Here is a 13379-nt window from a genome sequence, read left to right on the forward strand (position 1 = left end):
ATTTTTCACTAGACTTCCAAAACCTCAGGTCAAATTTGGTTACTGACCTTGACTTGGGAATTTCTCAAAGACTTTTGATGAGGACGAAAATGTAGCCTTTTCATGAAGTGAAGCAAAATATTGGGAAAGTAATCAACCTTGATGTTTTCTACCTAAGGTGGTACTACACTTCAAACAGAAACAATTATTTTGATTGCTGAATACAATATGGACATTATTGCATTGTGACTATTTAGGTGTTTTTATTTCAGAACTTTTATAAAAAAATACATAGATATTTTTAGACATCACAACTTCTAGTACATTAAAGCAGATGGAACCACCTTAATTGTGGTGGAATATGGTGCTGAGTTACAAGAGGGAGAAGTAAAGAGAAGCATCAACCTTGAATCTTTGCTATGCAGAAATTACACAGGAGGGACCCTCCCCAATTTCCTCTCAGCATTGATCAGATAGTTATGCAGAGTCTGCTTTGGTCCAAAAAGATTTTGTCTATGGGAGAACATTAGGGTGGATTTGATTTAAACCAAGTCAATTTAAATCACAATTTAAATCAATAGTAAAAAGGCTTGATTTAAATCAACTTGATTTAAATCATAATTTTTAAAGAGCAACTATCATTTCTGTCCTGCAACGGCTGCTCCTTTGACCCGTTATTTACTCTCCAACAGTCCCATTCACTTTAATAGGATGGCTGGTGATGCAACAGTGAGATAATAAGGTGAAGGACAGGGCAGACAGAGGTGAGTGGATGCACTGACATGATGGATCAGAAATGATAGGTGCTCTTTAATATTATATTTATAAGCTGCTTAGAAGGTTTCACTTTCATTTTTACTGCTTCTCCTTCCTCCTCACACTTAGAGCCTGGTGGTACAGATGCATTTCTCTTCAAACATTCAACAGTTTGTAGTGTACATAGATTTGCAAAACAATGTGATAAAGGAATATTCCTAAACTTTGTTTTATGATTTATCTCATGGTTACTGTGAAATTGTATGAATGCACCAATGCAGTGCATGTTATCTCAGCTTGCAGAGTTTTGATTCATTGAACGAGTTTACTAAAAATGTAAACATTGCAGAATATACAGCCTCATGCTACAATCTGATTTAAATTTTGAAAAATCCAATTTGAATTTTAAAAAATCTGATTTGTTTTATCTTTAAAAAAAAAATCATCTATTTTTATCCACCCTGGAGAACATGCAATAAAGAAACTGCTTTGAATTTTTACACATGTTGTTCTTAGTTTCCCAACCCTCATGGAAAGCCTCACCAATAAGAGGAGGGCTCATTAATAGAGCTCATGGGTGGGACAATCAGAATCCATATACTCACAAAGCCCATAAAGCTTTATTAATGGGAGCCTTTTCATAACAGAGAATGATTTCCAGAAATGACTATCTCTAGTCATTATCTGGAGTATATAGCAATCAAAATTATCTCCCCTAGTTGTCGTGGTCTTGTAAGGAGTGATCATCCAGCTAATGCACTTCATGATAAGAAAAAAGAATCTGCTCTGAAAGCTCTAGAAATGTTTTTAAGGGAACCTGAGCAAGCTTGGCTGGCTCAGATTCAGGGTCCTTCTAATCCAATATCTCACTTTGCAAAATGACTAAGATTCAATAAAGGAGAGTAATAAATATTAATGTATATTAAATATTCTCCTTTATTGATTAAGAATACTAAGATCCAGTTTCAAAGTTCACAAGTGGGTCACAGATGGGTATTCTACCAAGCCATTAGTTGTCTGATGAATTGCATACCATTTACATTTAGTCAATGTTTTAAAATCACATTAGTCATGCACTGCAATCTATGAGGGTAAAATTTGTTGCATATAAACCCATATGTTGCTTAAAGAAATATTTCCTGCGCTGAATTAAAGACCAATCAATGAAGTGGCCTGACCTTAACTGCCAGGGGGTAGTGGGGTGGGTGGGGACATCCCATCCCATCCACTTTTTATACCATGCATGCTTTTATTCCTAGTTGCCCTAAATAGGTGGCCCAAGAAATCTGAGTGTTTTGTCAGAATGTCACAAACAACTTTCACAAAGTCACAACACAACCTCCATCCATTCCATACATGCATGTACAAAACATGTAAAAAGAAAATTGGCAGTTTGTGTCCTCAATTGAGATGCTCATTTCATCCTTTGTCCTCTTCTCCCTTTAGATCATTATGCTATTATGCCTCCTTGCTTGTCTTGCCCCCCCAAACATCATCATCAGCATTGCTTTAAGATTGCCTAATGATTGACACGATGGAGTACATAGAGAGTCTGAAAAGTATAGAAGAGTGTTTTCCATTCTCAATGTGAGTTTTCTTATCATTTGGGAAGGAAATGCATTTCTTTAAGATTAATCCAAATTGTTTCAAGGTACAAATCAGAGAGTAAAGATTGCGGAGCTTGCTTCTGACATTGTTTTAGCCAAAGTAGTAACAACAGTAAGTAGGCTGTTCTACACACATATGTATCTGTATCTGTGTATTGAGAAAATTATTTCTACTATTGTTTAACTCACCTCTAGGATCACCTCTATGAAATATGCTAAACCTTCCTACCCTGTCCCAAAATAACTTTCCAATTCTCTGAAAACCATCCAACCTGCTCCCCAAATGATGTCACCGTTGCAATGCTTCTTCAGGGTCATAAAAACTGAGAACAAAATACGTAGCTAACAATCACAAATTGCAGCTCCACCCACCCAAAATCTAGATCACTGCAGATAGACTGGCTCAAGGGAAAGTGTACCCATTACCAATAATGGGTAAGTAGGATCATTGAGGCGATTTTCTTTCCAAAAGTGTCCAATCAAAGCAAAAAAAAAGTAGCAATACCTTGAAATCTTATCCACTAAAAGTTCCTTATCTCAATTTGCAAGGATTCACCACGAGAAAAATGTAACAGCTTAGAGGCAAGCATTCCTCCTTGTGAACCCTTTTCAATCTTGGATGAATATAAGCCAAACAACTGAGTTTCGTATCATACAACAAATTAGATCTAAGCTTCATCAGGTTTAAAATTGACCCATTCAGATAAATATGACTAAATCTTACCTAGAGAAAGTCTGTTTGATTTCAAGGAATTTAAATGTGAAATGTATGCTAATATATTCATACTGATAAGACTATTTTTTATGACCAAGTCGAAAAATTTGAGGCCACAGCTGTAAATATACTTCCTAAGGGGCAATTCTAACACAGTATTCTGAGCAAGTGATATTAACTGCCAGAGGGCTTATCCTCAAATATGTGGTCCAAATGGCAGCCTTAGTTTAAATAAATTTAATTTTGAGAAGACTTATTAATATACTTAAGGAGAAGATTGCTGCAAAGTCTGGGAATACTTCTTCATGTATTCCCTAATCTGTAACTACTCAACTCTCTGACTTACACGTCTTTTCATCACAAAGTGTGTTATTATACAAAAAGTGCTGCTAGATGAATTCGCTTTCTTTTAGGTTTTTCTCCAACTAACAGAGTGATCACTTCATCTTTGTCATCAATGTTCTTTGACTTGGGAGAATGGCAATTTCAAAGCGTACCAAACAGATTGCATTTTTGCATAGAAGTGTTCACTACTACAAGAGGACTGTTAATTATCTAAAACAAAAGGAGATTCACAGACCAACCACCTGCATTTCTGTGCTGATGTAAGCATCAGCAAAATTGTAATCCGTACTGGATGCACATTGTCCTTAGTAAGTCACAGAAAGGTAAACCTGCTACAATTAACCCAACAGCCCTTGTAGAAAATGTAACCAAAAATGTATGTCCCCCCTCAAATCTGGTACTGCTGAGTCTTGTTATGTATTCTATGTATACCAGTCACATTCAATATCATTTTGTGGGAAACAACCATGAAACTAATACTAAATGTTCAGATCCCCTTCAAAGCTAATTCTGATTTCAAATTTTTAGTACACTTAACGTTTCAAAAAAATAAAAAACCCAAGAAAATGAGATAAGCCAGAGTTTGTGTTCTGAAATATAATGATTTGTTAGTAAAAAGGCACAAACATGCATACATAGTTATATCCAGGAAAAGTCTTCTACAGATAGAAGCATCTCCCTCTATTAGTAGGAATAGTTTGATCCAGCAGAAATTTTCTTCTGGTTGAAGAGATGAAGAGACGAGCTCGTCTTTACTGTTTTTATCTCTCCAGGTGATTCCATTAGGCCCTCCATATCTGCTCCAAAATTTAATGGAGCCTCTGCAGTAGTGAATTGCTATCCATGTAATATTCTCTTTAGCTACCAATATTATTTTGAGTAGGGGTACCCTGGTGGAGTGCCCCTTTGTTTTTGGACAAGGCACCAATAAAATAAAAGCTCTGATTCAAGCCATCTGTTTCAAATCAAGAAGGCATTGCAATTAATTTCTGTTTTTGGAAGCTTTCTCTGCATATAGCTTTCAGTATAGGTGGTCCTCAATTTACAACCATAATTGAGGTTGGCATTTCTATTGCTAAGTAAGCTGGTGCCCAATTTTATGATTTTTCTTGCTGTAGCTGTTAAGCAAATCACCGCAATTGTTCAGTGAATCATGCAGTTGTTAAGTAAATCCAGCTTTCCCCATTGATTATGCTTGTCAGAAGTCAACTGGGAAGGTCGAAAATGGCGATCGCATGACTCTGGGACAACGCAACTGTCATAAATACAGTTGCCAAGCACCCAAATTTTTATCACTGTGACTGTGGGGAATGCTGCAATGTCGTAAGTGCAAGGACTGGTCATAAGTCTTCATATCTTCGAACAGTCACCAAATGAATGGCTGTAAGTCAAGGACTACCTCTATTGGGGCAGAAAAAGAGCAAATGCCATTCACTATTAGTTCCAGTTATCTTCTAAAACAATTTCTTAAAAGAGGCAGCTCTATCAAGACAGGTTTATTCAAAGAATTAGATGCCATTCAATTAATTTACAGCATATGCACACCCCTTGTTCAGTGTCAGCCCCTCAACTTTTAGTCCAATCATATCTATCCAAAGGGCAGCAGTTCTCCAGGGTAAAAGACAGAAAACTTTCTTGGACAGAACATGCCACATATGGGACCTGAGACATCATACATGTTGAAGCACATTTTTCCTTTCTTTTAGAATATTCCCAATTTTTAGTTGGTATAATGATTCAGCATCATTTCTCCCATCCATCTGATGACTTCGCATAATCAAACTTCCCTTCTTAAAAACAAGAGTGAACTGACATCAGAAAGTGAGACTTAAAACACAATCTATAAAATAACACCTTGGAGTACAAGTGAGTTGTGCAATATTGTGCTTCCGATCCTTTCTCCCCCCCCCCCCCCCGCCCCCATTCCATTCCCCATCAGGATTAAAAATTTGTCAGATTCCTTCCCACATAAAACACTATCACAAATCAATTTCAGTCTTGGCTTTGAGAGTAAATGCTACCTTGTTTCTTTCTTGAAAAAAGTTTGCATCTTTCTCATGGTCTTATGTTTGAGATGGGTGACACAAACTCCTCAAAAGTGTGAATGAAATCTTGAGGTATGCTGACAGCCTCCGAATATGTCTTAAATCCAAAACTAGATGTGTGTCGTGATAGCTTTTATGGGTTTTTTAAAAAGACATCATTGATCCCAATGGTGTTTTCACTTAAGCCACAATTATGTGCATCTTTATAACAGAACTGAGGACATTAAGATAAGTCTTCTATTTATAGAGCACTGATGCCACTTCCAGAAAAATAGAGAATAAGCGGGGGAAACATTCCTGAAAGTCTTGAATTTTCAAAATACTTTCTCTTCATCAAAAAAGGTTGGTCCTTCAGAAAACAAATTTTACCTGCCTCATAAGGATATGTGACCACTGATGTCACCAGAGAAAAAGTGGAATGTATGTTTTCTTCTTCCAGTGGCACATGGTTTTGGCTGCAGTGAAGTTTAGGCATAATTTGTTCACTCACAAGCTAGCTTGCTGTCAAAACTGGACAGGGCAATAGCAAAGGCTTGTACTGCACACATGGGATAATTATAATCCATTGTAAAAATATCTTCTGCCACACGGCCAAACTGCATCACTATGTAGTCAGCTGAAAAAATAAAGAAACATAAAGATATATCAATTTGGCCTTTAACACGTTTTAGATTATGAGGACATTACTAAACCAAACTATATAATTAGAAAAAAAGAAGTGACATCTATCTCAGTGATGGCGAAACTATGCCCACATGCATGCACCGGAAACCCGAAGATCAGCTGGCCAGTGCTCATGCGCGTGCTGGCCAGCTGCTCTTCTGGTTTCCGGTGTGCACGTGCACGCTGGCCAGTAGGTCTTTGTGCACGCTGGAAACCTGAAGACAAGCTTGTGCCGGCACATGTGCCCGTAGAGAGGGCTCTGTGTGCCACCTCTGGCAAACGTGCCATAGGTTCGCCATCATGGGTCTATCTCCTTAGATTAGCTGGAATTTGAACTAGGACACAGCATTCTTCAGAAAGCAATGAAATACTGAGCCTCTGGGGAATATGAAGCCACAGCAAAATTAAAAGTGTACATTCAGAACTGAAGTTTGACTAAAATTAAGCAAGTAGGGCTTGCCTATATATTACAAATCACGCAACTAGGCCAGCTCAGATACTTAGACTATGTTTAAGGGGGAAATAGTTGATGTAAAGATAGTAAACAAAAGCTATTTTAATGCTTATATTTTAATCACCAGGTACAATAGTAGGGAATTTAAGATTAATATTGCTTTTCCTGATTTTTTAAAAAAATATTTTTATGTTCACAAGATATTTTAGGAATAAATAGTAGCGACTTCTTTATAAATCTAAATTTTAGTAGTGATCATCAAGTATTTCTTAAGATATCAGCCTACCTTAAATTATTTCAGCAATAAAATGTTGAATTTTAAATATTATGACAATTTGTAAAGTCTGCCTATATACTATTTTTTGTTTTTGTTTCGTTTGTTTTGTAGTTTATTTATTTTGTTCCTTGAATGTTTTAAAATAGGTTTTAAAAATGTTCTGATTAAAGAAAGAAACGTTGCCCAGCTGTGTGGTATCCGCCACTTCCGCCCATGGCACGGATGTCCTTATAAATGACATTCTTTATAAGTCAGGAAACAGAAAAGGATCCAAAAACGCTGGTGGAATGAATAGAACAAAATCAGAAGACAGCTGCAGTGACTGGAAAAGACTCAGCAAGCTACCCTTTTTCCTCGCACTTTAGCTTCCATATTGTTAAGCCGGCAGATCCTCCAAATAGCTGCCTCCCAACATGCTTTGCGAATCCACTGCTGAAAGGACAAAACTGAAGCCTGCCAGCAAACGCTTAGAGCAAAGTTAGGATGTGGTGAATGAACCAGTGATGAAGAGAAGAACTACTTCCTAAGCAGGCATTTCGGGGGGGTGGGGGGTGGGGGCTTTCATCAGATTGATGGTTTCTTCTGGCACAAGTTAAAATGGTGAAGGCACACCATCTGCCCCCCCCCCATCACCATTATACGATGAGGTCAAAACTACATCTGATAACCTTGGGCATTACTATATCTTTATAGATTAAATTAAGGAGGGCAACTTTTTTAAAAATATGCATCCCGCCAGAAATTATATCTCTGTTATAAAGATTTTGCCTCTCTCAAAAATAATTATTATATAATGGTTTGTTACACAGTCAGCCAGATGTTCAGACTGGATTTGGCATTTTTATCGACCTATGAAGTCCTTCCCAATGATCTGGGATAGACAGGTGTGGCGATTTGATGGTCTTAAAGGTATTGTTGCAGGATGTAAGCTGTTTTGAGTAAAGCTGCCTTTTGCAATTGACTGACGCTTGTTTTGTCACTGCTGATAGTGTTCAAGTGATGCTCCAAATACTATTGGTGCTACCTTTGCTTTCTTTTGTCACAGTCATTCTATTTCTATCTGCAGGTCTTTGTATTTTGTTATCTTCTCCAATTCTTCCTCTTCTGCTATCGCCATTAAATTGTGATTAAATCAGAAGCTGTGTATGTGCTACTCTGAGATCTAGCTATCAGTGCCTTAGCTATTCATATTTTATTTCATTTTACTCTTTGTTTCCGCAGCTCAACCCAAGGTCCTTGAGGATACAGTAGATGGACTATATTCAAGCCAGAAGAACACAGATGAGTGTTTTAAGCTGAAAATAGTTGGGAACTCTTATTAGAAAAGATTGCCCTAGATTTCACCCTCGCCAAAAACTATCAAAACATCAAAATGAATGAATGTCAACCATCCAAATTGCATAGGTATGCTATCAACATCTGAGAGGAGGAAACTGCAGTAAGAGAAATACAACATAAATTTTGGTTTTAGGAAACCGAACATATCTTTAGTATAATTGTACATAGGATCTCATTAGATTTCAGAAAAGCAATCTGTGTTCCAACAAGTGTAACTAGAGAAGTCATACTTACGATCATTGTCGTGAATAATTTGGAAGTTTTTCACTGAGGCCTGTGTTACACGACCATGGAAATTTAAAACATAAGACTGAGTATCATCATTCCAGACTGGAGTTTTGTTGTGCAGCTCAATGACACTCTCCGTGTTTTTGTTTTGCCATCTTGAGAGGAGCGTTTCGTGTTCCTATCAGAACCACGGATATAAGTTTGAGTTTAGCCAAAAGCTATCCCCATTCCAGTGTTCAAAACCCCCCTAAAATAAAATCCATCCCTCTCCCAAATCAACTGCTTAGATTATCAGAACCTACATTCTATTCTAACTCCATTTGTCATTGGGAAGCATGCTGAGATCAACTAACAAACACAAACACTAACTTTGTTACATTCTAGGCTTATATATAGTAAAGTGGTATAAGCTAGTTTGGAATCAGTTTTTGATGGAATATTAAAGGTATATTTTGATAAACAGATGAGCCATGCATATACATACACAGAGAAGAAAAATTAAAACTTGCCAAGGAAATCATAGCCATGCCAAAATTCTTCCCAGATCCTGTTGTAGTTCATATTTCTAGAGGGGCAAGGTTTGGATTGCATTTGGGACTTTTTATATGGCATAGCAAATGGATTTAGCAGACTTGCAGGTGACCCAGTATTAAATGAAGAATGGTTACAGGAACTGGGTATGTCTAGTAGTTTAATGAAAAGAAGGACTAGGGGAGACATGATAGAAGTGTTCCAATATCTCAGGGGTTGCCACAAAGAAGAGGGAGTCAAACTATTCACCTGAAGGCAGGACAAGAATCAATGGGTGGAAACTAATCAAGGAGAGAAGCAACTTAGAATTTGCCTCCCGAAACTGTGAATGCTCCAACACGGGGAGTTTTTAAGAAGATATTGAATAACCATTTGTCTGATGTGGTGTAGGGTTTCCTGCCTAAGCAAGGGGTTGGACTAGAAGACCTCCAAGGTCCCTTCCAACTCTATTCTATTCTTAATCACCACACATAGATATACTCTAAGCATTTCTATTGTTTTTAACGGGAGGCAGTGGCACCTACTATCTTGCCAATGTTGAGAAAGAATAAGATCTTAATTATATATATCAGGCTGAGGCAAAAATATAGAATTGAAAGAATGCAAATGACTTCAATGACAGAGTTCCCCAAAAAGATATGAATATGTCAATATATTTTTCCATATTTGCCACGAAGGTATTTGCTTTACTCCAGTAACTCCATTTTAACCTTCTTGTTAGAAGATATGAAAAGAATGAAACCTTAAAACTTTACAGATCTGGGGATAGCAATGTCTCAGATTTTAAGAAGTAGTATTTTTATTGCTATTGCTCTCTTCATGAAAAACGTTCATAGTTTCAGTGCAGAATTCAAGTAGCAATAAACAGTTCCTTGTAGCAAGTCATTACTCTGGAGAAGAGAAGATTATCTATTAGTTACTGCATGCCTGCTGGCAACAGAGAGCCTTTTTGTATGCATGACTGCAGTGTATTATCCACAACTCCGGATAGTTGAGTGCTTCAGATCAGGTAGAAGCATCCATAACATGTAAGGACTCCTTGCAGCAGACAATGCTGAACATAATCTATTCACTTATATTACCAGTGTAACTAAGAGAGAAGAGCCTCTCCCTGCTCCTCACACTTAGATTGAAGATGCTACAGACATACTTATGTCCTCAGGCTTTGTTCGGCTTACAAAGCAAAAGCACACCAGCCTAAAGAGTGGGGGTGGGAGGGTGGGCAACAGGAGCCAGAGAAAAGGCAGAACTGGAAGAATAAAATTGTATTTTGGATTATTTTCCTGGTTCAACTTTTAAAACATGCAACTTTTTTTTAAAGGCTGCACATATTGTGCTGTTTTTCTCTCCATTCTCAGCATTTCTGCCAGAAGGACACTGATTGTGTGAACATGTAACCCCAGTACTGTCTGCTGAAGAGCTTGTGTGAACCTTGACACTGAGCAGGCGCTCCGAACACAACTTTTAGCAATCTTTTAGTACTATCTGCAGAAACCAAACACAGGACCCTGCAAACAGTTTCTAGCAAACCAACTCCTGCTGTTGACAACGGCATGTTAAAAGTCAACATGCATAGGCCTAAATCCAATGAATATAAACCAATCAAATGATCTGTGGCCAATCATACTAGTGCTAGTAACTACAAAGTAGCATATATAGTATCTGTGATATAGAAATGACTAATATCTTTCATAGATCTTCAGGTACACTGATTTGGGAAGCTACTGATTCCTGTAACTGCTTATACAATTTATAGAACTGAATTTCCAGAGATCTCATCACCCCCTGGCATTTTTTCTAGTTTATGATAAGTGTTATTTTTCATCTTCTATCTCTTTTCCCCAGCTTAACAAATTTTTTAGACATAACAATGCTTATTTTAGACATAGCAATGCTAACAATTGCTGTTAGTAGCAGTCAGAGTAGTAGTAAATGGCTTTCCCTATTTTTCCCACTGAGTTGAAGGAGGGTCATTATGACAAGGTTAGCAAATCCCTAACTTCAGAACAACCAGTTCAGGAACAAATGGAAAGTAAAACTCCAAAGACCTGCCAGTCTCATTTTAACACAATAACTGGGAATTAAAAACCAAATCTGTAGCGATTTTCAGTCATCTAAGTCATGGTTGTCCCAAAGGTGTTTTTTTCAGGACCCAACTGGACTTTCTTGGTTTTTCTTTGACCACAGGAACCAGGAGCACTACTCAGGTGACCCTGAGGACACAGATAAACCTCCAAGTGTTTCAATGACCCTCTAAAAGGATGCAAATGACCCCTTGTCTGCAAGGAATATAAATCCTTCCATCCCCCACTATCCTGTCAGAACTGAAGAAATTATTGGAGAAACATATTCAATGAAAAAAACAAGAATGAGCAGTTGCCTCCTGAGAAAACACCTTTGGGAAAAACCCAATCTATCTCACAGAGTAACTATGGAGAAATCATTAGTAGAGGAAACACAATTTAGGCTTCTTTTACTTCCTGGAAGAATGACAGAACCTAAATCTAACTAATAACAAATCCAAAGCAGAGGGGATGAATTTTGTATGTTTAAAAAATATTTTTTTCAGATTAAAACAACATTTAAAAAAAAAACCGTTCTCTCCCATTGCAAAGACTATAAATTATGCCAGAATCTGGGGTAGTGTAATAGCATCTGCCCATTCTCTGCATTCAATCCCTTTTTGTCCTCAGGGACTATGAAAGTATTTGTAAATGAATTCTGGGCATACCTGCTTCTTCACCTATGAAGAAGGAAATTAAAAACCAATGTCCCCCACGGCTGACATGTAATTGCATCCTTAAACTGTGTTGAGCTCTCTTATGGTGATTGGTATAATGGTGATTGACTTACATTCCGTGGTCTGATGGAAACTCTCTCATGATCCATATTCATTCCAGGTATGATGACACTCATTTTACGAGGACCCTTAAATCCCAAAACATTTGTTTCCTGTTTTAAGACAATAAGATAAATATTGAAAATACAATAGACCTTTATCTAAGAAGGAGGGAGGGAGGGAGGGAGGAAGGAAGGAAGGAAGGAAGGAAGGAAGGAAGGAAGGAAAGAAAGAAGGAAGGAAAGAAAGAAAGAAGGAAGGAATGAAAAATATAAATAGGCACAGAATTTGGTACTGGCTACACTTTAGTTGTGTGATTAATTATTTATTTTTAACAGCAGCAGTATCAACAACATAATTTAGCACTTTGAACGTTTATATAGCATACACTTTAAAGCATTGTTCCTCAGCCTGATGCTCTCTAAGTAAGGAGGCCACATGAGCGTTCTGGAAATTAAAATCCAAAACATTTAAGGGGGGGGGGTGCTTTATATTGCACCTATCTATCAGCCAGAGTTGAGAAATTGTGGATGTCTACATACTGATGCTGTAGGAGAGAGATGGGCTCAGCCCTTAGCCACCTAATTTTATATCACAGAATAGCACCCATATTGAAAAATATGGGACAAAATAAGGGGAGAGATGTAGGAGAAGGAGTCATGTTTCTTTCTTCATTTACTACTGAGTGTAGTAAAGGAGTCTAGGCAGGGTACATTTAGTTCCATAATTCCCTCCTCTGTCAACTGGCAGTTAAGTGTTCAGATTCTGCTTATTGCTTATCTGATTTGAATGTGTCAGGGCTGCAAAATCCGTCTGCTTATTTTTGTTATTACGCTCTCTTCAACAAAAAATAATAATAAAGGCATTGTAGCCAGTTGGTTAATCGTGAGCTGAGCTCCCAATAACAGTTTTATGAAACTGATCCGTATTTAAACGGCCAAGAGTTCAACAACAGATGGTTTCTCCTTCCAAATGCAATTGTATTTCTAATGATCTATTTAGAATTTCTCTGCCACTGCAGTTATAACAGTGACCATTAGGTGCCGTGGCAGCTGTAATAATGACCAACAGCACCAAGAAAATGAAAGCAAAATCATGGCTTATTTTGCTTTTACTTAAAAAAACATTATGAAAAGTCCCTGCCCTCTAGGATTTAATCAACCATTCAACCCTTACAATAGAATAATTTGTAAAGATGGGATCGGAAACTTTCAATAAGAATAGGAAAAGGTTTTATTAAAATGCATAATGCAGTTTTTCTTACTATCAGTGCTATTATAGTACCATCTTTTAAAAAGAATATTGGAATTTATTGTCTTTGAGCAAAAGCAAGCTGCTTGAAAAAAAAAAAAGCTGTGCTTCCTTCCTCCTCTCCCTCTTATTTGAGCCTTCTCACCGGCATCAGCATGGCAGTGTTGCCAAAAAAGCTGCAACCTTGACACAGGTGTGAGAGGAGAGATGTGTTCTGAAGCCACCAGCAAACCAAGTACAGCAGCCAAACGAAAGGACTGTTTTTCCTTCAGAAGAAGTGAATGGTGCAAAAGCGGAGGGGCTGTGGGAGGGGTGGCGTACAGGTCCAGCAACACAAAGCACACAGTGTAA

General features: G+C 37.6%; 1 protein-coding gene across 3 annotated transcripts in view; it reads right to left on the reverse strand.

The window, feature by feature from the left end:
* Positions 1 to 1171: 1171 nt before the first annotated feature.
* Positions 1172 to 13379, reverse strand: part of TUB (TUB bipartite transcription factor) — a 73349-nt gene continuing 61141 nt past the window's right edge. For all 3 annotated transcript variants that reach the window (XM_081938322.1, XM_081938321.1, XM_081938320.1), the window contains 3 exons: positions 11792 to 11890; positions 8414 to 8585; positions 1172 to 6063 (listed from right to left, as the gene is read on the reverse strand). In XM_081938322.1, coding sequence (XP_081794448.1) covers positions 5930 to 6063; positions 8414 to 8585; positions 11792 to 11890 — 405 coding nt within the window. In that variant the 3' untranslated portion in view covers positions 1172 to 5929. The remainder of the gene's footprint in view (positions 6064 to 8413; positions 8586 to 11791; positions 11891 to 13379) is intronic.

The sequence above is a fragment of the Natrix helvetica genome, assembly GCF_964273705.1.
Source record: "Natrix helvetica genome assembly, chromosome: 1".
Taxonomy (NCBI): domain Eukaryota; kingdom Metazoa; phylum Chordata; class Lepidosauria; order Squamata; family Natricidae; genus Natrix; species Natrix helvetica.